The sequence below is a fragment of the Pygoscelis adeliae genome, unplaced genomic scaffold, assembly GCF_000699105.1.
Source record: "Pygoscelis adeliae isolate BGI_AS28 unplaced genomic scaffold, ASM69910v1 Scaffold220, whole genome shotgun sequence".
Classification (NCBI taxonomy): Eukaryota; Metazoa; Chordata; class Aves; order Sphenisciformes; family Spheniscidae; genus Pygoscelis; species Pygoscelis adeliae.
Genome location: NW_008824049.1, coordinates 2065771 through 2085078, shown reverse-complemented (window position 1 = coordinate 2085078; position 19308 = coordinate 2065771). Strand labels below are relative to the sequence as shown.

The 19308-nt window shown below is 47.5% G+C and overlaps 1 protein-coding gene across 1 annotated transcript in view; it reads left to right on the top strand.

The window, feature by feature from the left end:
* Positions 1-19308, top strand: part of TNIK (TRAF2 and NCK interacting kinase) — a 147906-nt gene that overhangs the window by 60034 nt on the left and 68564 nt on the right. Inside the window, 2 exon segments of the mRNA XM_009333601.1 lie at positions 9779-9835; positions 14683-14808. Of these exon segments, the coding sequence (XP_009331876.1) occupies positions 9779-9835; positions 14683-14808 (183 nt within the window).

Here is a 19308-nt window from a genome sequence, read left to right as displayed (position 1 = left end):
AGGGACAAAAAAAATATAAAAATATCTCAATCAGCTTTAGATAACAGATACCTCAGTGTTACCTGACTCCCCTGTGGCTGTCTGCTGCCACCAGTGCTGTCCATCCCCACTGCCAGAGAGTGTGCTGAGCACTCAGGTTTGCGGGAGGTGGTTCTCCCCGCCGTTTGTTGGTTGAACAACCACCTTGCACTTTACATGCCACCTCCAAAATTGGATCTTGCTACTATGAAACTAGAGCCGAAGTCAAGCAGATGGCACTGAAGAGGTGTTTCAAGAAGCCACATTTCCATCAGCATGTGAAGTGTTTTTCCCGCAAGGGCCATTTTTTTAACTCAGCTGCAGTTTGCAAGACAGTTACTGATTTGGAGCATGGGTTAAAGAGCCAGTGAAACTTCATGTGTTGAAATGCAGCTACTTAATGTGTGGTACAGATAAATGGGGTACCAAAAGCCTGAGGAGACTGAGGGGTACCTATGTCTGTCCAGTGTTCTGGGATGAATTGCCATGGGAGGCATCAGCACACATTTGCAGGTATTAAGCCCTGTCTGCCCTGCAGCATGGAGCACGTTAGAAGCAATCTGTTTTGAAGGGACCATTTTTTCTACAAATACAGAAGAAACAGCAGCAGCCCTACCAAAGCACATTGTGTGGTGGAGACCGTGCTGGTGCCCCTGAGCTCTGGACACAGCAGCTTGCTCTCATCCCGAAGCATATGGTCTGAGGTCATGAGCAGCCCCAGTAATTACAGGGAAGGGCTTAGAGAGCTCGCTCGTGCCCTGGGATGTCTGTTCCTGTATCCCACACAGAGCCAGCTTCACCTGTGATGGGAGCTGGTGCCCTGAAGCTGGTGAGCTCATCCTGGAGTTTGGGTTTGAACGTTGAAACCGGTGTTGTTGTGGCGACGATAAAGCCAAGGTGCGCTGCGACCATGCAGAAAAAGTTGGCTGTGAGGCAAACTGGGTTGCATACAGCAAAAGCACATGGAAATTGGGGTCTGCCTGGTGTTTGCAGATGCAAAAGCTCCCTGCTGCAGTCCAGACCTGGCCAGGTTTGTGGTGGTCCCCTGCTACATGTCAAGCAGCAAGGGTCTGGAGGAAGATGTCAGCCTGTGGGATAGCCTGGCTCATTGGAGGAGGCTGTGTCTTTCTTGGGCCACCCTCGAGAGCCAAGCATCTCCCTTTAGAAGACTGTGTGGTCCCGGCGCATGTGGGCAGCGCCGTTCCCTCCATGGCTTAGTGCTTCCCGCTGGAAGGAGCAACCTGGTGCTGCTATCAGAGATGTGGCCTGTGTGAAAGGGTGCCTTGTGGGTCTCCTAAACGGAGATTTAATTTTAGTTATGAATACTGCAGTGTTGAATAGGCAGTGATGTGAAACAGAAGCACAGTGGGGGTGTTAAAGGGTGGTAATAACATGGCTGTCATGAACTAATGTTATTGGGAACAGACTGTACTGCCTTCTTTCAACTGCAAAAACGTGTATTTGCAGAGAAGCAGAGGTGCCGGGGGCAAAGGGAGGATGAGCTGCGCGGGAGGGGAAGGAGGACCCCCAGAGACCAGCCACTGCCACTCTCTGTCATGGGGAGCTGCAGGTGATGGGCTGCTCCCCTTGGCAGAGTACCATGGGGATTGCCCCCACACTGGGAGCTGCCCTGTCGGACCTGCATGTGCTGGGGGTGCCAGAGCAAAGAGCAAAGCTCGCAGAGGGGCTGGGAAAGTTGCAAGGGGTCCAGCAGTAACCGGCGGCATCCCTTTCCTCCTCCATCCCACTGGTGCTCCTTTGAATCTTGCTGCCTTTAGTGTGGGACCAGCTCTGAGAATGTTTTCCTAAGGCACTGTTTGTCCTCTTTTTTTTTTTTTTTTTAATACGTTGCTCTTTGTCAGGAACATCTCTCCTTAGTCCTCTGGTGCCTCAGGTTTCCGTAGGCTGCTCCTTAAACCCACTTTTGGTGTATTTGCTGTCTGTTATTTATCTCTGTCTGCTCTGTGCTGTTATGCTTGGTCCACTCATCTTCCAGCCTAGACCTGCTCTTGTTGAGGCTTTGACCTCCCTTTAGGAGAACGGTGTTCGTTCCTGTGTCCTGGGAAGGCCGTGCCAGATGCAGAAACTCCTGAAATCTGGTTTGCTGCAAGGTTTTCTGTGACTGTGAGGCACAGCTCTTCAAAACCTACAGCTTCAAACACTTGTGAACAAAATCTGTACACAGCCCTTTCTGCGAGCGTGAAGCAGATACACAACCCCCCATTGCCAGTTTGCTGGTGTTAAATGGTGGCAATGCTGCAGAGAGGGGGGAAGCACTTTCTAACCAGTGGTTTTCCTTGGGTGGGAATTAGAAGGGGTGCAAGCCACATCTAGAGGAACTGTCTACAGAAACTTCTGGAAGGATGTGGGATCTCGGATGCTGATTTAGGACCTCTTACGTCGGCGGTTTTATCCATGGAAGAGGGAAACTTCTCAGTTCTTCCTGAGCTGGAGGAGGGCTGCTGTCTCCACTCTCCTTTGAACTACAAGAGAGATGGGGGATGGCACAGGTGCAAGCATTGGTGTAAGGGATGTGTTTCCCTTTATATATAAGGGAATATAAGATTATAGTCTTGCTCACCTATGTGCTATACTGAGTGTTATTTCTGGAGATGAATAATATGCTAATTTAACAATTTAGCTTGTTAATCTAGTAATCCTGCCTTCTTTACTTAATGTCAGACCTATTGTGAGCTGCAGTAATGGAATTGCAGCTCTGCCAGCTGCACGACCCCGATCAGAGCTTGGATTGATAGAAAGGATTAGAAATATTTCAGTCCAAAGTTCGGCTTTGTTCGGTCAACACAGAGCATTAGCTTGGCCCTGAGCAGTTAGATGTCTGTGCTGGGAGAGGATTTATGCCTTTCCAAGGGGAAGCTCTGGTTGTTCAATCCAAACTAAAGTATTAATAAAAATTACCAGCTGAGGAGAACCCCCCCAAAAAAAAATTCCACTCTATTTATTTTTGTTTCTCTCTGAGTTTTTTTAATGTTTTCCAGGGTTTTATTTCTTAAAATGTTGGAAAAGATGACAGATGTGAGGGAGGATTGGCTGTAAGTAAAACTTGTGCTTGTCCTGCTCAGTGAATTGCTTGAGCGAGCAACCAGCTTTCTGCAGGAGAGCTGGAGAGGACAGAGGAGCAACTCTGGAAATGTCACGTGGCCAGCAAATGAGATGTCAAGTGATTGGATCCACCTTTCTATCTTTTTCATAGATTTTCCATTTCTGGTGTCAAAGCATTGGAATTTCAGGCATGCTGTGTATATGGGAGGATGCCATTTGCAGAGAGTGTGTTGAAGCCTGGGGGGAACAGAGGGTGTTTTAGGTAGCCCCATAAACAAGTGAAATTTGCCCGAAGTGGAAAGAAACCGCTTCAAGTCAGTCGTGTCCTTTAGTTCCTTGGGGCAGTGGGGTCGCTTTGAAGCTCGCGCAAAGCTGTTTGTGAACCCAAGAGAGGATGGAGAGGTGGAGATGTGTGCTGTTGGAGGGAAATGCACTGGTGTCATGGTCATGCTATTTCTCTCAGAAAGGGCAGCACAAGCTCCCGCTGTAAAGGGCAGAGGTTTTGCTGCAGTGTTTGGCCGAAAGGCAGCGACATGGGGCTGAGTCCTGGCCAGGGTGAGGACCTGGTCCCCAGTCTGCAGGGTTGTCCTGAGTTCCCACTGGCTTGAAATCCCCCTGCCAGTAGCTGGGGTTAAGTGCAGGCAGGAACAATACGGTTTGGCCCATGATCACTGTGTTTTAATCAAACAGGTATTTTACTCTTTGTTAAAATAAACATTTTTCCCATCCTGTTCTATGACTCACTTTTTCTTACGCTGACCTGATATTTAGAGTATCTGATGTTTTAATTACCTTCTCAGAGACATGGATTTATTTCAGATATGTTTGAAGAGATGTGTAAACCAAGTGCAAAGCTAGAGTACATCGTTTATAAAAACAGCTTCTTTTGGAGCTTGCTGAATTTCCACACTAGGATAAGCCTGTTTTTCCATCAATAAATATTTTAGTCCCTTTAAACTAATTGGAAGGGGTTTTTTTGGCACCCTCAAGATTGTTTTCAATGGGAAATGAAGTACATAAACGTGCCTATACTCTGTAAAAGCTGAGAACGAGTCACGCTGTGTGCTATAAATGGTCTAATTTACTGCAGGATGGCAGTTCGGATGCACAGCTCCTGTTGGAAGGCAAAGTTCCTTCTACCAGGAAAAATTGGATGCAATTTTCGGTGCGTTAGTGCTAAAGTGCCTTCATGCTAAAAATCTTGGTCCGAGTCTCTGAATTGCCTTGAACTACAGGAAAACTAGGAACTAGCAGGACCTGGACCAGGGACCTGTGTGAAGTTCTGGCCCACCCCAGGATATCTCTGTTGCAGAAGGTCTGGGATGCAGAAATGGAGTCTGGAGGAGATGAGACTCACCCGTGAACACCTACGGTGTGTCTGCAGAAGTAAGGCTTGACAAAGAGTTTGTCACGGGTAGCACATATAAAAAATGATACGTTAATGTAGAAAAATGAACTGATGATTCCTTACCTGGCAAAACCTCTAGTGTCCCACGCCGTTTCTGCTGTAGGAAGAATATGTGCGTGCTGGAGTTGGTGGTGTCGAGGGCGTGCTGTCTAATGGCATGGTTTAGAGGCAGGAGTTGGCCAGTAGAAAGGGCAGTTGTTGGGTTGCTGGCATCAGCTTGGTATTTTAACTGCAACAAAAATGTAATGGAAGAAAATTAGCTGGGAGGCTTCTGTCCTGCCAAAGTGGTACTATTCGGACTTTTATGAGACTTTGTTATTTGTGTGAGTTTACTGAGATTTCTGTATGAAATGGAGTGTTCCTCAGGTTATACTTTCTCAGTGGTGAGGGGTGGCGTTGTGTTCTGGTCCCAGCAAAGCTGTCTGTGTTGAAATTTCTGCAGTGCCTTGCAAGAGCACCCTAATTCCACTTATTTAATATTTACCTGTTACATGACTAAGGGCATTGCAAAATGGCTGGATCCCAAGTGTTTTGCTTTAAAGTATCAGACCTGCAACAGGGTTACTCCATTAAATGCCTGCTATGGGGGTTATGTATGCATGGGGGGTTGGAGGGTAGGTGCTCTGGTTGGGAGGTTTAAGAGATGATGCTCTGCCCGGCTGAAGGAAATGGGACCTCTGCCTTGCTCAAAAGAGTGACAATTCTGGTTGTGTCCCACTGGTTGCAGCAGGTGGTGGGTCATGTATTTTGTTGAACGAATAGGAGCAGACAGCAGAAGTTAAGTAAATGTGGTGGGATACATTTCTGGGTACAGAAATTGCAGTTTTTGCTTAAAGGTGAAATCCATGCTTGTGCAAGCAAAATTTTAAAAAGCAACAATCAATCATCTTCTTTCTGTCCTTAAAATGTGGACTTGAATTTTGGGCCAGAATATGCAGGTTTTGTGTACAAAGGCTGATATTGAGGCCAGGGTTTATTTATTTAGTAAATATAATGCTTGAATGCATCAATTGATGTTTAAAGGCGTTTACCAACGTTAAACCAACACGTTCCCATCGTGTGCCAGTCCATTACGCTTTATGGAGTGTGAGGACCACAACCTTTGAAGAAAAACTTGTGGTGCCTGCTTCATTTGCAGAAATTAGTCTTAATACTTGACATTATCAAGTTAGTGATAGTTGATATAACATTTTAAGAGTAATTAGGAGCATGAATTTATGCTCAGATGGATGTTTAATTAAAAACTGTGGCAGCTTTGAAGTTCATGCTTAAACAATCTTGAGGCTGAAACGTGGGTTTATACCCAAGTGAACCTTGACAGCAAATCTGGAGATGGGGAAAAACGCTTTAGTAGCTCTGATTTCCTCCTATTTGTTTTACGCTGTCGCAGCCATCACGGCATCTGTAACGGTGCTGAATTTATGAAGATGAAAGCAGATCTTGCAGTTCAGCCAGGACATCATGTAGCCAGATGCAAAACCTGCTTCAGGGAAAGGAGCAGGGATGGAGGATACTTGTGTATTTGAGACCTCTGGGAGCCGTACTCCAGGTGATGCTGGCGGTGGTCCTTCAAACCTTGCGGTGCTTACTGTGAACAGCCAACATGGGGTGGTGAAAGTGCGTCCTGGAAATCTCTTCTCCTTCATCTCCTTGAACTTCTGGGGGATTCAGTCACTGCCCTGTGTGAGCGGGGAGGAAGAGGAGGGTAAACCTATGCTTATGTCCAAAGCAAAGGCAACGGCATGCAGGAGCTTGAGCCCCACAGCAGGATGGGGCTGGTGGTACCACGTTTCGGATGCTGGGATATCGTGGCAGCTTGGGCTTTGGGAGGATGCCGGTCCTCTTGCATCTCTCACTCTTATGTCCGAGCAGCTGGAAGCAGCTCACCCACCACCGACAAGCGGAAAAATCCCGAACAATGCCAGGAGACAAAGAAGGCGAGAAGACAAAATGTTACAGATTGCTAAAGAGCAGATCAGCTCCTTTTCCGCAGGCAGACAGACAACTGAGGGCTGTTGGCATAGATTATTAAGCAGACAGGAGGCGAGGAGGGCACGGGGAGCAAGGGTGGCTGCAAGGATTGCTGCTCCCCTCTGGCTTCCTTCGCTCCTGTTGCCAAAAACGTCGGTAGTGGCGTGGTCTGAAGGCTCAGAAGTGACTGTCTTACCTGGAAGGGTCTCATCCTCATGAATGCTTTGCCTCTGGGCATCTGCACCCTCTCCAGCATCCCCAGGGTGAGCTCCCAAGTACAGGGGCACCAAAAAGCAGGAATTTTGAAAAAGCAGAGAATTTCTGTTGAAATTCTGTGTAGGCACCTGCAGTCTTACCTGTTTTGATCCACATCTTTTGCTGTTGGGGGATCAGAGGCGACCCCAGGAGCAGGAGTTGGGCTCGGTTGTTCTGTGGTTTTGTAGTGGAGGCCCCTGCTCTGGTGATGGTTTAAAGGAAAAAGCCAACAAGTTTTGATGGGTGGAGGACACACAGGACGTAAAAGCATATTGCAACAGGGGCTTTCTGGTGCTTTTCTTGGTCTTGCTACCCCATTCTCCTTTTGTATCTTCTTAACAGCAGTGCAAGGTTCACACTGGAGAATTTAGTGCTTACCACTCATTAATGAACAATTTCAGCTTGCCTTGGCTTTGGCAGAAATGGCTCTGCTGCCTGGTCCAGGCTGGTTCCTTTGGAAAGGCTGCAGGGATATGGGCGCTCCCAGTGCCGCTTCCAACCTTTGGGCACAGGCACTGACTTCTGCATGGCCAGTGTGCAGGAGGCAGTTGGTGGCTAATGCCATCAAAAGGGCTTGTTGCTGCCTTGACATCTTTTAACGTGTACAGGTCAGATGGTAATTTTATTCCTGTATTGCATCTATTGCTTTCAGTTCTCAGTGTCTTTCTTCAGCCTGTCTGTATCTGTATTGCGAAACCAAGGATGCCTGCAGTAGGGTGAAAATCAACTGGTTTTCTAAACTATATATGATGGTTTCACTGCAAATATCAATGCTGAGCGCTTAGGTATGTTGAATTAAAAGGGACAGTTAACTGGTGAGGAAACCCCCGGTTTCCCTGGACAGAGGTGGAAGTCTGCCAGGATGAAGCTCAACGATCCATCACTGCAAACAAACTATATGAAAAGCAAATCTTTGTTCTAAAGTTCCAAGGCTAAATACTTATTGGTACTACTTTGCCTGGCTTTTGCATGACTAAGTGTCCCTCACGGCTTACATTAACATACATTTCAAAGGAGTTTATTTTGTTTTGGTAAATGTTCACACAATATTAAGATCTTACCTTCATTTGTAAATACTTGGGAGGTGTATGGGGCGGTGGCAGATCCCTGAGAGAAAGATGGTGTGGGCACACAGGGCTCCTTTTTGCCCTTGGCCAGTATCAGAGGTAGGCTGCAGCACTCCACCGCAGCAAAGCTGGGGCATTTCCTTAAAATACAGAATGAATTGGTGATATGTCAGATGAAGGCGGCTATAACTAGCAAATACATGGCTTGAAATGCCCCAGCTTGCTTCCCCATCTCCCTCCATTTCATGGAGGATGCAGTGTGCCGTGGTTGTGTCTGAGCCTATCCCCTGAGCTCTGTTGTGTCTAGCAATGTGCCTCTCCTTCCCCACAGCCACATCCAGGGGGTGCTTCAGCCACAGCCCGCTGCTGCTGGGCTGGGCTTTATTCTATTACTTTTTATGTTGCACATTTTAAAATAAAGCGCCTTTTTTCTGTTGTTAGACCGTGCGATTGCTCAGGACGTATAAATTGTGTTAATAAATGAGCGAGGAGCCCTGGTGGGTGAATTGGCTTCCTGGTGAAGTCATAAATTTGGAGAGGATGATGCTGCCTTGCTCTGCAGCCGGCACTTGGGTTTGCTTCCCAATGCTGTGCCTGGAAACCCAAGGGGCTGGGGAGAGGTCCCTGTGTCTGGTAATTTGGGGTTCCTGCTGGAAGCGAGATGGTGTGAAAGACCATCTCCAGCCTGCAGGAGGGCTGGGAAACCTGGGCAGAAAACCCAGCTCATCAGCAAGCACCCTGGTGGGGGGGCCGGAGGAGCCTGCAATTTAGGAAATGCTCGTATTTTTCCCTGTTTCTGCCATACTGTGGCTTGTCCCCTCTCAGCCTCTGCTCCTTGTTGTGTCCTTGGTGCGTTAATTATCAATGCTGCAGGGCAGGAGCTGCTGTTCCCTGTGTGTCCTCCACACCGTATCCCATGTGATGGGGCCTTGGGCTGCTCCCATAGGAAGAAGTGACTGGGAAGCAGGGATGCTTCCCTTTGCCTCCTGGCTCTCCTGCCGGGATCAGCATCTGCTGTTTTTTCTGGAGAAGAAGCATCTTTTCCTCTGGCTCTGCCCGGTTTGTAAGCAGAGCATGTGCCCTCAAATGGAGGGGGGGGAAATGATTTGGTATGAGCTATTTTGATACGATGCTGGGTGATCCATTTCTTGGGAGAGGAGGAATGGCTGGGAATTGGCTTGCTTGATAGCAGTTATGCTGGTTTTAAGACCCCATCAACAGTTTGGGCTCTTTTATAGTTTTCCCCATCACTTCCAGGCATTTTTCTATTAGGATTAATGTAGTCAAGCACTGTGCAACAAGCAGTTTATTGCAGTAATTTGCTAATTTTTCAGTTGCTGAAAATGGAGGAGGCCATATGTGTCAAGGAGCTTCTGTTTCCGCGCTGGCTCTCGAGCATCTCCTCTAGATGCACACTCCCTGCTTGTGCCAGAGCTGAAGATGGGGTCGCTTCCATAGCCAAGAAGCAAATCTGATTTTAAAAACCGCTCTAGCCTGCTAACCGAGACATTTGCAAAATAAATAAATTAGTGGACAGAGTGTACAATGGTGTCCTGCAGGCTTGGAGTCCCTTGGGTGTCCCCAGGACCATGAGAGCTGGGTCTCGAACACGAGGGGACTGAAATAAGTGCCATGTGGGTACCCCAGTCAGCACATACTCATCATCACAGCTCCAGCAGACCATTTCCAGCTGAGTCATGCTCTGTGCTCAGGAGAGGCCCCGAGCTGGTTTTTTGCATGGCTGAGCATTAACAGATATTTCCAGCACTTGTTTGCCAGGAAAATGCATCGAAGGCCCTTTACTAATTAATTGTAATGGCAGGAGGAAGGGGAGGGAATTGCTTTCCCATCATGGCTGCTGTGAAGATGCTCTTGAAAAAGCAAAAATATGTGTGGATGCTGCCAGGGTGAGGAGATTGTTGAAGAATATTGTTCACTGCAAGGAAAACACTGCCACTGAGCAAAAACAAACAAACTTCTCCCTTTTCTTTTGCAGGGTCGTCATGTTAAAACGGGCCAGCTTGCTGCTATTAAGGTTATGGACGTCACCGGGGTAATGTATCCTCCTCCTCCTGCATCCTTAAATTACAGATAAGAGGGGAAAGGGGATGGGGTGTGATAACGTGTGGGGGTTGGTGGAAGCCTTGTATTCCTGGGAAGCAAATCCCCTTTGCCTTCATGTGAAATGTGCCATTAAGAGGTTTTGGTTTTAATAAATGTGTGAGAGAAAAATAAATCTGGAAGAGTTTTGGAGGTTAAGTAATTTTATGCTGAAACAAAGCAGCATCCAGTTCCAGCAGTGGCTCTTTTGGATGTGTTAATAAAATCTGAAGAAAATTGGAGCAACAGAATCATGTATTCATAACACATTTCAGTTTTTCCAAATCCATGTTTTTCACCGAAAAAGCTTTTGTTCACCAAAACTATGTGCAGATATTATTATGAATAACTTTACTAGGCAAGTTAAATTACTCCTGTGCATCCTGTTGATACAGAGGAAAAAATGCACCACCCTGGTCTCAGAAACGTGGCTCTTTGGAAACTCGTATCAGACTAAGAAAACCAAGAATTTACAAGTTATTAAATGAATAACAGGATTTAGGGGAAAAAATGGTTTCACCATTTCCCAACGGCCACGGAAGAAAAAGTGAGTGGAACTGCTATGATCCCTATAAACCTAACAGATGCATTTAGGAGGGTCACATGAAATTGTGACCCTGCTTTTTCTTGAATAATTTTTTTTTAAGTGCCTTATTATACCTCCCAAAGTTCCTGCTTACATAAACACCACCAGGTTTGGGAACAAGAATGTGTTTTATTGTGGTGGGGTTTTTTACTGGAATAACACATTTCAAAATTTAGGACTTTATCCCAATCTACCCACCTTATTTTTTTGAATTAATGCTTTTAATTAGCTTTCAGGAGTTCAGCACATACAGAATTGACTTGCTGTGAAAGCAGTCAGCTGGCCTCAGGAGTATGTTTTGAAATACCTTAGATGTTGTGGTGTGGTATTAATTTCTACAGGACCTTCATTCAGGTTCTTTTTTGTGCTAACAGGTGAAATGATGCATGGAAATAAGTCTGTAAATGTGAATGATGTTTGGTTTTGTTTACTTGCAACATCTACGAGTGCCGTTTATCTAGTTCTTGTAGGAAGCAGGCTGTAAGGGAATAGGTAGACCCACCAAACGTAACCCCATGGCATAAATGGCAGTGAGATTCCCATGGATGAAGTCTGAGGTCACAACAAATTTAAGCTGAGAAATCAGAATATTTTAAGCCAAACAGGGGCTTAAATTTGAGTCCACGGTTAGTTCGGTGGTTTTAAAATATCGTCACTTCCAAGCAAAGATGTTGGAGAAAAGTAGCCCAAATATGATCCTGCCCAATAACTAATATTTTCAGCCACGTCTTTAAGTAGATATCCCAGATCTAAACCTTTACCTTCCAAAGTAGGGTCTCAGGTAGGGTCTCTGAACATCCAAGGTAGTAAATCAGATATTTGGTGTGGGATGTGTTATTTGGATATTTAATTATTTTTCCCTTAAGCTGCTTTTAGCCATCTTAAAACACATAGGCTATTTTTCTTTTAATATATAATGCGCAGATTTTTTAAGCCAGTCCTCTAAAAAAAACCCCTAATCGAACTTCTGCTCTCTTCTACTTCTCCCTACCCCACTGAATACCCCGTGTGGTGGCTTCTCAGCCTCGGGTGACACCAATATTGCATGAGTGGAGAAGCAGCTATCTAGCAGGCAGTAGCACGATCAGCTGAGGTGCAGAGGTGAGACCTCCATGTCCTCTGAAGGGATGCCACTGGCCCTTAGTCACTGAAAGAAGGCTGCTCAGGGAACAGGACCAGGCTTGGGCAGGACAGGCAATGACCACAGTGAAGACAGAGCAAACCTGTGATGTGATAGGGGACTGACTGTGCTTCATAGCTGTTGATGCTGGAGTCAGATCTAGAGCCATGTCCTCCAGCCACCACAGGAATGGTCCTGGGAATCACTTCTCAAGTAATCTCTGAAGCTGGTCCCTGAATTGTGCCTACAGCCACATTTGGCACCTGGTCCAGGCTCAGTGCGAAGGCTGCTGGTGAAAACCCAAACGTGTCCACTCCAGTCCTTTACCACGTCCTGACATGCACTGATTTCAGTGTTGCCGCTGCTTGGTTTTATCCAGTTCTTCCATCCCATTCTTTTTTCAGGGATGTCCCTGATGACAACATGTCTTTCAGAAGCCTACAGAGAACCAAACTAGTGTGGTCATCCCAACCATAGCCATCTGCAGTTTCATGGAGGAAGTTTTTAGAGTGTAAAGCCCCCACATGCTAAGTGAGCTCCCAGCCAGCATCTCATCCTGACCACGTGCTCCTGACGATGATGCTTTAACTTATCTATGCTCTTGCATAGATTATCATATATTCCCTAATTATCTGTTAGGGAAGATGGCAGCATAGAGGCCCTGAAATTACAGCACTTGATCAGTTTGGGCAGCCACTATCTCTGAATTAAGGATTTGGATTCATTTTCCAGGGGCTGGTCCTGCTGCATGCCCTACTTCCAGTGATGGATGTAATAGAATTCATGGATGGAGGCAAAGTGTGGCAGCAAAACCTGGTCTTTGGGTTTTGTTGGTTTTGGGGTTGGAGTAGTTACAGCAGCTCGCTATGATAATTCATTTTTTCTTCCCTCCCTCGCTGGATTTGCTGGTGGTGATCACTGGCAATAGTCCTGCTTGGAGCAGGAGGTTGGGCTGGAGACCCCTGAGCCTGGCCATGCAGATGTCCTCAGGTGCCATCCACAGCTCTGATTTTTTTGTTTTGGTCCCCCCCCCTCCCCATTTTGAATACTTCAACCTAAAGCGGGACTCAAGATAAAACCTTAGATCAAGTGTCTCTGTGGCTTATCTCCATTTTTCCTAGAGAGCCGGGTATGAGACCGGGGACAACTGAAGAGCTGGCTAGTGGTACTCAGGGAGCTGGTGGGATTTTGCACTGACCGCTCCTCCTTATTCCCAGCACCGCTGAGCATCCAGCTGCTTTTTTTGTTGCAAAGGGCTTCAATAAAAAAAAATATCTCTGGGGCCTGATAAACTAAGTGTTCTATTCCGTGGTTTCCTGGGCAGATGAAAACAAGCAAAGTTGTGTCGACTGCTTGAAGGAAAGAGGTGATAAGTCTTCCAAAATGGGTTTTCCTTGTAACATTTGGGTCCATTCCTCATCGTCTTTGGTGCTTACGCTCTCCATGTTCTTACCAAAGATAAAATTGGAGGTTATTTATACAAGCTCCACCTAGCTACTTCTTTTATTTGTTCCTCCTGTCCTCATCTTCACTGTTCTTCCCTGAATTCTCTCTGGAACACTGTAGTCATTAAGTTGCTTTCTGTGGTAGTTTGGGAAGAAAGCCGTGTTTCTGTCCATGTTGCGTGACACCTGGTCAGGGAGCATCTTCAAGAAGAGCTGCTCCTGCAGCTTCGCTGTTCACCAGGGTGTCTTGTCCCTTGCTGGTTTGTAAAACTGAAGTCAGGATGAAGCAGGTGAGGGACACAAGGGTGAGAAAGAAGTAACAGCCCTGCTGGTCCTTTTATAATAAAGCTCATCGACAGCAAGGCACTAACTGCTGCTCCACAGCCCGTGGAATTACAGTGGGCTGGAATTCGGTCAGCTTAAAATAAAACCAGGGCATGTTTGATGGTCGTGAAAGCAAAAAGGTAGGACATCAAAACAGGTATTGGTACAGTTCCCCTGCCTCAGGTGCTTCAGCTGTTGCAGCTTTGCAGATGGGACGGAGAGGGGCCGTGACAGTCCACGGGAATGATGCTTGTCACCAGGACTGAGTTAGTCTGGCAGAGAGTTTGTGGACAGGCAGCATCTGCGTGCTCCCTGCGTGGTGCCACTGCACCACCAATGACTCCTGGTGTCCCCAAATGTCTTGTGCTGCTTCCAGGGAGGGCAGGAGCGGTGTGTCACACGGCTGGGATGCACAGTGCAGGAGCACTTCTGCTGTGCAGTGGTTTCTAGAAAACCATCCTCTTGGGCCTTTAATGGGTCTAGGAGGGTGTGCTGATGCATTACTGGGGTAACACAAGTATTGTTAAGCTTCAGAGCAATGCGATACTGATGTAAATGATGATATGAATTATTAAAGGAATTAGTTTAAAAAGGTGGAGGAATGTCTAAACTGCTGAAAACATGTAATTTGGCTGTGATGCCAAAGTTCGGCACTGGTGGCCCTCTGGATGTAGAGCATGTCTCCATGGGAGGGCTCCGTTCCTGGCCAGACCTTGCCTTGCTCCCACCCTGCAGATCAGTGCCCTTGGCCAGCCCCGTTTACACCTGTGGCATGTGCAGGTATTTATTTGGCTCCTCAGGAGGTTCCTGGGGTCTCCGCTCCCACTCGTGCCACGAGGTTTGAAGCAGTGCACAGGGATGGTGGGTCATTAACCCATGTGAGAGGGCTGCTGCCCACCCTTAAACTCTGCCAGCACCTTCAGGATCCCGTTCTGGAGGAGACGGCATGACCTGAACCATTTGTAAACCACCTGATTTCTGCACCGCCTGAAGATTTGTCCAGTTCAGTGTTCAGAAATGCAATGGGCAGTGTGGCAAAGCATGTGTTTTCTCCAGTTCTGGTCATCTTAGCTTTTTAGTTTAACCCATTAGTTGTTTTTTTTTAGTTTAACCCATTAGCCTCCAGTCCAGGCTGCAGGCTCCCAGGGCTCTGGTATCAGTTCCATGGTGCAAAAAGCAGCTGTAAAAAATGGTGCAAGGAAACAGGTGAGGTTGGTCAGAAATGGGGTGTGTGGAAGTTCACCCATGTACAAAGAGAAACGGGAGCCTGTGAAGTGCATCCTCTTAGGGTCTCTGGTTTTGTTTTTCTTTTCGCCTCATCCCAGGATGAAGAGGAAGAGATCAAACAAGAAATTAACATGCTGAAGAAGTATTCTCACCACCGAAATATTGCTACGTATTATGGTGCTTTTATTAAAAAGAACCCACCAGGAATGGATGATCAGCTCTGGGTAAGTTGCTTTCTTTTCTCTAAATTAACTGGGGTTTGACATAAATTATTTACTCCATGTTGTCCTCTTACCACGACCTATATTGCACAAAAAGCCTTATTTAGCATCCATCTTTTTTGAAGTCATGGCTTTGAAAAGGCTCTTCCCGCGCTGCAAAATGCTTCTCCATTTTGCCATAAAATCTTTGCAGACTGATGATAAAACCATTTTTATTCTGAATTGTCATTAACATCATCTTTGTTACAAAATTTAATTGAAAATTATTCCGTCCTATGAAAATAAATGCATCAGAAAAATCAGTTGGAGGGAGCCGGGAGTGTTACTGGGAAGATAGAGGCTGGGCAGGGGATTCTGGGCACGCATGATTCCTGCCAGCTCTCGGCGCTGCTTCTCATGCTTAATGTTTCTCAGAGCCAGTGTAGGTGAATAAAGAGGAGGGGGACAGCAAAGGGCAGGCAGGAAGGTCTATGGCTGTTCAGGCATTTCGGTGAAGATCCTCGTCTTGCTGAAGGGCTGCAAGCTGCTTTGCCTCTCCATAAATCCTTGCCTGCCTCCTCCCGCTGCTTCCCTTGTCAGTGGCTTCTCAGTTATTAATTCAGCATTCCCAGACCACGGAGGATAGAGTTTAAATCCACCGTCTGTCTCCGGAGGCAGCTGGAGTGTTGGAGCCCACCTTCTCGCTGGCAGCTGATGCTCTCAAGGGCTGGGCAGGGCAGCAGGCACCACGGGTCGGGGCTCTGGGCACTGCGATAAGCAGGGTGAAAAATTAACTAAAGTTACTGTGCTGTATTCTGAGCTCGGCTGTGCTGATCTAAGTCTGTGGAGCAGCAGCCTGCAGTGCCCGTGGGTGTCTGACCAGCAGTTTGAGACCCTCCTTTCGTTAGGGCAGCGTTGAAGAGAAGGCTACATTTAAGTTATCTTAAATGTAACGACCTGGATGTTGTGTTGTGATCTAAATAGCATTTATTTCCGCACAGTCTTGTAAATCCAGTCAGTTCTGGGTTATCCACAGGTGGTTTCCAAAGCTTTTCTGTGCCTGCACAAGATTGCTAGAGCCTAATTTTTCAGGGGTAACAAATATCCATGGTTCAGCCAGGAGGCCACGGAGATGCTGGAGGGCAGCAGAACATCCTTTCCTTTACTTTCTGTATAATCTAGGCTTTATTTTAGCAAAAGGCTCAGTGGCTTCAGCTGTTTGCCCCTGTGTCCACATGCCAGAGCATCTGGGGGTTGTGGGAACCAGGGGGTTTCAGAGGACATTCCTTCTGGGACAAAAATGGAGCTGATGGGCTTCTGCACTGCTTTGCTACCCAAGACTTTGTGGTACACTGAATTATTGGGAAGACTTGGGGGCTTGGACTCCAGGGGCTTTTCTTACTTGGGTGTTGGGGTTATTTTTGGTGGGAACTCCTAAAAAACATGTTCTTTGCAGCTGGCCTGGGATTCAGTGAGGAGAAAGCTGTCAAGCTGAGAAATGCCTTTTCATCCCATGAAATTCCATTTGGCTTTAGCTGGTTTATAATCTGTTTAAAAAAACCAAATAAAACAGAAAACCAACCCACAGCATTTCCCCTTGTGCTGCTGGAGTGCCTAGGGGGAAAAAAGCCCCACCAGCTGGGTGCCAAAGCCCTCAATAGTGAGAGAAGCCCTCCCCGGAGCTGGACTCTGCTCAGTGCCTTTACGCTGCTTGGGTCTGGGGTTAGCACGGTCTGACCAGGGAAGAGAGGGTTTTTTTCTTTCCTCTAGCTCCAGTGCAAAGAGCTATTGGCGCATACAAGTGTTAATAAAATAATGTGGGGTTTTTAAAATGATTTGCCCATCCAGAGCAACCCAAACTTCCAACAAGAAAAGCTCAGTAGAAAACTCCTTGGATTAAGAGAGGCCCTTTCATCCATTCCCATCATCATGAAACAGCAGAGGATGCTGTACATGCTGTATCACCTTCAGATGGCCAAAGTCAGGAGGAGAACCTGGGCTTTCCCCTGGCAGGTCACCCAGCCGTGCAAGGGAAGGTGTTCATCACCTAGCTGTGCTGCTTGTCTCCTGCCCCATGGGAAAGGCAGACTAGATAATCTAAATTCCCTTCCAGACCAGCTACCTCTCCTCTCAATTTTGGGGCCTTTCTCCTGGGCTAGTGAAAAAATTGTTGCAAAAGCTGCTTTCCTTGCGCTGAAGAGTGCTGGGGTGTGAGGTTTTTTTAAGTCTATGCCCAGTGCTGGGGCTGGTGGAGGTATTCATGGGAAAGCTCCCCGGAGTGGAGGAGAGGTGTGCTGGTGTTGCTGTGTTAAATAGCTGTTGTTTCAGGATCTGATTGAATTAGGACTTGTGCGAACTCTATCAGTCTTGCTGCACAGATAAAGGCTTGTTTATTTTTCATTGGCCCTTTGTTGAAATAAAACGGTTTCTGATAATGCCCAAGTAATTCTTTTTATCGACATTCAGGAGGCTGATACGGAAATAAAAAACAGAGAGCTCTTTCAGTGGAGATTAAGATCTCTCAGAAACACGGCAGGCTTCTGACATGAAGTATTGTCATCATTTCTGCCGCATGATGAGCAGGTCTTTCAGTGCTGCTGCTCCATTCGATAGCAGCCACTTGCCCTGAAAGACGAGCTTACTAAACAAGTGAGTTTTCCTGAAATTAAAGAGCTGCATGGAGGATATTTTAGCAGATGACAATGGAGTTGTGTATCACAAATCTTATACGTAAGGAAAAAAAGGAAGTAAAAGTCATAGGGACAACCTTTAGGGAACGTTTAAAAAAAAAAAAAAAAAATAGGAGGTAGGCTTATTCCTGTGTTGGATAAAGTGTTGCTTTCTGGGGGTGCCATGGTCCTTTGAGAGGGATTGTGCCCATCTCTAACCGAGACAAGAGGGTTGTGGCCGGGGGAGCCTGTGGTGCAAGGGGCTGAAGAGAGGGTGGGCTGTAGAAACTGGGGAAATGACCCAGGGGACAGTGAGGACCCAGTTAACCAGTTAACTGCTGCTTCTCGGAGTTAAACTCATTAAATTCCCCTTGCACATCTCAGACCTAAGGTATAGGTTACCAGGCTGTGCATAATCCAGGGGGTTGGGGGACATGTTTTGAGATCTTGGGGGGTTTTTTTGGTGGTGGAAGATGGGGCATTCATTCGGAAGCATAAACTTGATGGCGGAGGTGACCCCATCCCAAAGGACCCCCTCCCCAGCACATCACCTGCCCCGATGGCTGCTGGAAGTTGCAGGCTTTCTGCTTCATTCCCATACATTAACACACCGTATACATCCACAGGGTGATAGGGATGCCACTGTGCTGGGTGTTTGTCATCTGCCCTTGCTGTCCATGGTGCACTGTAACCATTAACGGAGAAGTCCCGCCATGCGTGGGCAGTGGCACCAGGTTTGGGGTGGTGGGCAGAGGGGGGTTTGCAGAGAGCGGGGGCTGAGTGGCGGTTGGCAGCAGCCCAGGGCAGAGCCCACCTAGGGCAGAGCCCGCGCTGGGGTCCCCGGGGGGCAGGGTTGCCATGGCAACCGTGCCTGTGCCCGGAGCTGCATCTGTCATGAAGGGGGGAAAATTGCAGGTTGCCAAATACCTGCTCGTGGTGAGCACGGACAGGGACCCCTTGGGGACAGAGCCAGTGGGGCGGCCTCCGGTGCATCCTCTGCAGCGGGTAATCTGGGGCAGTTTTGGGAAAGAAAGAATTTGGGTGATTTAGGGCCAGAGGCTATGTCAGGATAGCACCGCTGCAGCTACGCAACACTCAGGGCTGTTGCCATGTAGTTGTAATGCGCTTTTTCACCGTGTCCAGCTGTAGGGGCCCATTGAATTGCTGCAGGGTGGTACGAACAGGGTCACACCAGGGATCTGGAGAGCAAAAATGAGGGCAGAGAGGCTCTATTGAAAATGGAGCACAAGCCATTGAAGCACTGGGTTGTACCTGTGCAGCTCGGAGCAGGATTGCTCTTAATCTGCTTGTAGGCACTGAAGAATATTTTTGGGCAGTTGCTGATACCTTGCATCACAGGAATTAAATCATTAAACATTTGAGAGGGGACAGTCTTCGGTCGAGCTGTGACTCTCTCTAGTCCCTCCAAGCCCTGCAGTCCCGGGAGAGTGCGGGGGGGGCGGGGCTGCTCTTCCGGCCCCTGACTGAGAGCCCGGGGTTAGCAGAGAGGCTTTCTGCTGCTGTCTGGCTGAGTAAGCCAACGCTATTTCATTCTCACTCCTCTTCAAAGTGATGTCAGTGCTGTAAACACTGCAAGGCTGTGAGCCCAGCTCCTTTCACTGCCGTCCCTAAGCCCAAAGCTTTCAGCCTGCTCAGGACCCATGGCGGCAGCTGCCCGCCGGCTCCCTCGGGGCAGGAATTGCTTGGCTGGCCTCAAAGTGTAGGGAGGTGCGGGCAGGGCACAGCCAGGCGAGTCATTTATTTATGAACATGTGCAAAAGCAGTTTGATGCTGCCATTGGAGGGGGGAGAGCGTAGCAGCGCTGGCCCCACTGCTCCCACCCAGGCGTGCTGCT